Below are 1,935 nucleotides of genomic sequence, written 5' to 3'. Positions count from 1 at the left end.
AAGAAAGAAAGAAAGAAAGAAAGAAAGAAAGAAAGAAAGAAAGAAAGAAAGAAAGAAAGAAAATTAGTAGCATAAAGTTATGGTGGGTTTTTTTCAATCGATGAGGTCTTCGACTCTGTGAAATACGGTAAATGATGTGGCAAGCGCCCAGCACGACGTCCCTGTTCCGATTCTATCAACCAGTTATCTGAGGAGTGGGTTGGGATGGGGCTCAGTGTTCTAGGAGAAGTGGGTTCGAGCTCTGCCGCTGGGCCCTGGGTGTGGGCGCCCGATCGTCCGGGAAGCGCCCCACAAGCCCAGGCAAGTCCCGACAGCAGTAGCCCGAGCCCAAGCGCTGCAGGCCCGGCGGCCCAGTGACCCCAGTTCCGGGTCCAGGGCACCGCCGGCGGCATCTCCCACTCCCGAGGTTGTCCGGGCCCGGGCCGCTCCGGGCCAGGAAGGGAGGGGCGCCCCGGGTGACTCAGCCGCCGTGACTCGGCCGCCGTGACTCGGCGGAACGGACGCCCCTCCTTCCCTCCCCTGCCGACACGTGCTCGCAGCCCCTCGACAGGAAGCGGGCACCTGCAGCGTCCCGGGTGCCCCCGGCGGGCAGCGGGCGCCGTTAAGGGCCGGGAGCGGGGTCACGAGAGTCGCCCGCAGCCTGACCCCGCGCACGTCCCGGAACCTCGAGGTCTCTATTCGCCGCATTCGGCAAAGGGGTCGAGGGCCGGTCTCCGGGGACCTGGCAGATTCCACTGCCCGGACCCCCCGGGGCTCCCCAGGCAGAGAAACGATAGGGACTTGGCGACGGAGGGGCGAAGGACAAACAGACAGACGGACACGCGGACGGTGGCAGACCGGGCCGGGACTTCCATCCTGGCCCAGCTGCTCTACCGACGGATCTCGCCTCCCTCCCGTGTTGGGACATCTCACCCCGGCCCAGACTCCAGATCCCAGGAATTCAGCCCAAGGCGAAGAGACCCTCTGAGCCGTCGGGGCGGCCAACCCAGGCGCCCACGCCCCTTCTGAAGCAGGGTGGACGCAGAAGTCAGAGGTGGGCAGGAGGAGAGAAAGCGGGCAAGGAGACAGAGGCACGGACGCGGACTGCAAGGGAGAAGGGGGCGGCGGGGAGAAGGGGAGTTCGCGGGTCTCTGCCACCCGCTGCGCAGTGGGGGCAACTGGCCCCGGACGGCGAGGGGCAGGATCCTCGCCCAGGCCCCCAGCCCGGCCCAGACTCCGCTTCCCGGCTCCAGTCCCGGAGTGTGCGGCAGTTGACCAGGCCTCCCACGCGCCGTCCTCCCGGAGGACCCCCCGGCGATGGGCCCCTCTCACCTGCTGGGCTGCCTGCGCTGCGGCCGGGTGCTGCGCGGGGCCGCCATACCCGCCGCCGTTCCCGGAGCTCGGGCCTGGTTCCCCGAAGTCTCGGAACATCCCCGGGGCTGGCGGCTTCGCGGGGTCCACGGCTGCCGGGTTCTGACTCACCCGCGCCGTGCGGAGTCTTTTCTTTTTATGAATGAAAAGTTCTCGGGCTGAACCACTGCGACCGCGGGGGGTGGGGGCGTTGCAGCGGCGCGGTCACCTCCAGGCTCCACCCGCGAGACGCGCAGCCTTGGCCCGTCGGTCCCGAACTTGGCGACACCTCCCCCAGTCCGGCGGCAGCTTTTTCACTGGGATGGGCCCGGCTCGGCGTTCCCCGGTGGCTGCGGGCCCGCCCCCCTGACGTAGCTGCCCATACATGGTGCAACTTCCTCGCCACGCCCAGGTGGAGCCCGGGTTCCCCCGCGGACTGACGCACCTGCCCAAGTCCGCGCACCGCCCCAGCCCTCTCGCGACCTGGGCTAGCCTCCGTTTCTGCTCCCACAAAATAGCGCGAAAGAGTCACATCTCTAGGAGCCACGCCATCCACCACCCAAAGCTTCGTGGAGTGAGATCTTTCCACTGGCCTTGTTTTAAGGC

At 67.0% G+C, this 1,935-nt stretch overlaps 1 protein-coding gene across 5 annotated transcripts in view; it reads right to left on the bottom strand.

Annotated features, from left to right (window-relative positions):
• FOSL1 (FOS-like antigen 1) overlaps positions 1-1,597 on the bottom strand; it is a 9,493-nt gene extending 7,896 nt beyond the window's left edge. For all 5 annotated transcript variants that reach the window (XM_011942461.1, XM_011942466.1, XM_011942463.1 and 2 more), the window contains exon 1: positions 1,312-1,597. In XM_011942461.1, the coding sequence (XP_011797851.1) occupies positions 1,312-1,410 (99 nt within the window). In that variant the 5' untranslated portion in view covers positions 1,411-1,597. The remainder of the gene's footprint in view (positions 1-1,311) is intronic.
• Positions 1,598-1,935: the final 338 nt, after the last annotated feature.

Source organism: Colobus angolensis, unplaced genomic scaffold (assembly GCF_000951035.1).
Source record: "Colobus angolensis palliatus isolate OR3802 unplaced genomic scaffold, Cang.pa_1.0 Scaffold21, whole genome shotgun sequence".
Classification (NCBI taxonomy): domain Eukaryota; kingdom Metazoa; phylum Chordata; class Mammalia; order Primates; family Cercopithecidae; genus Colobus; species Colobus angolensis.
The sequence above is the reverse complement of the archived record's forward strand: the minus strand, read 5'-3'. Positions and strand labels throughout refer to the sequence as shown.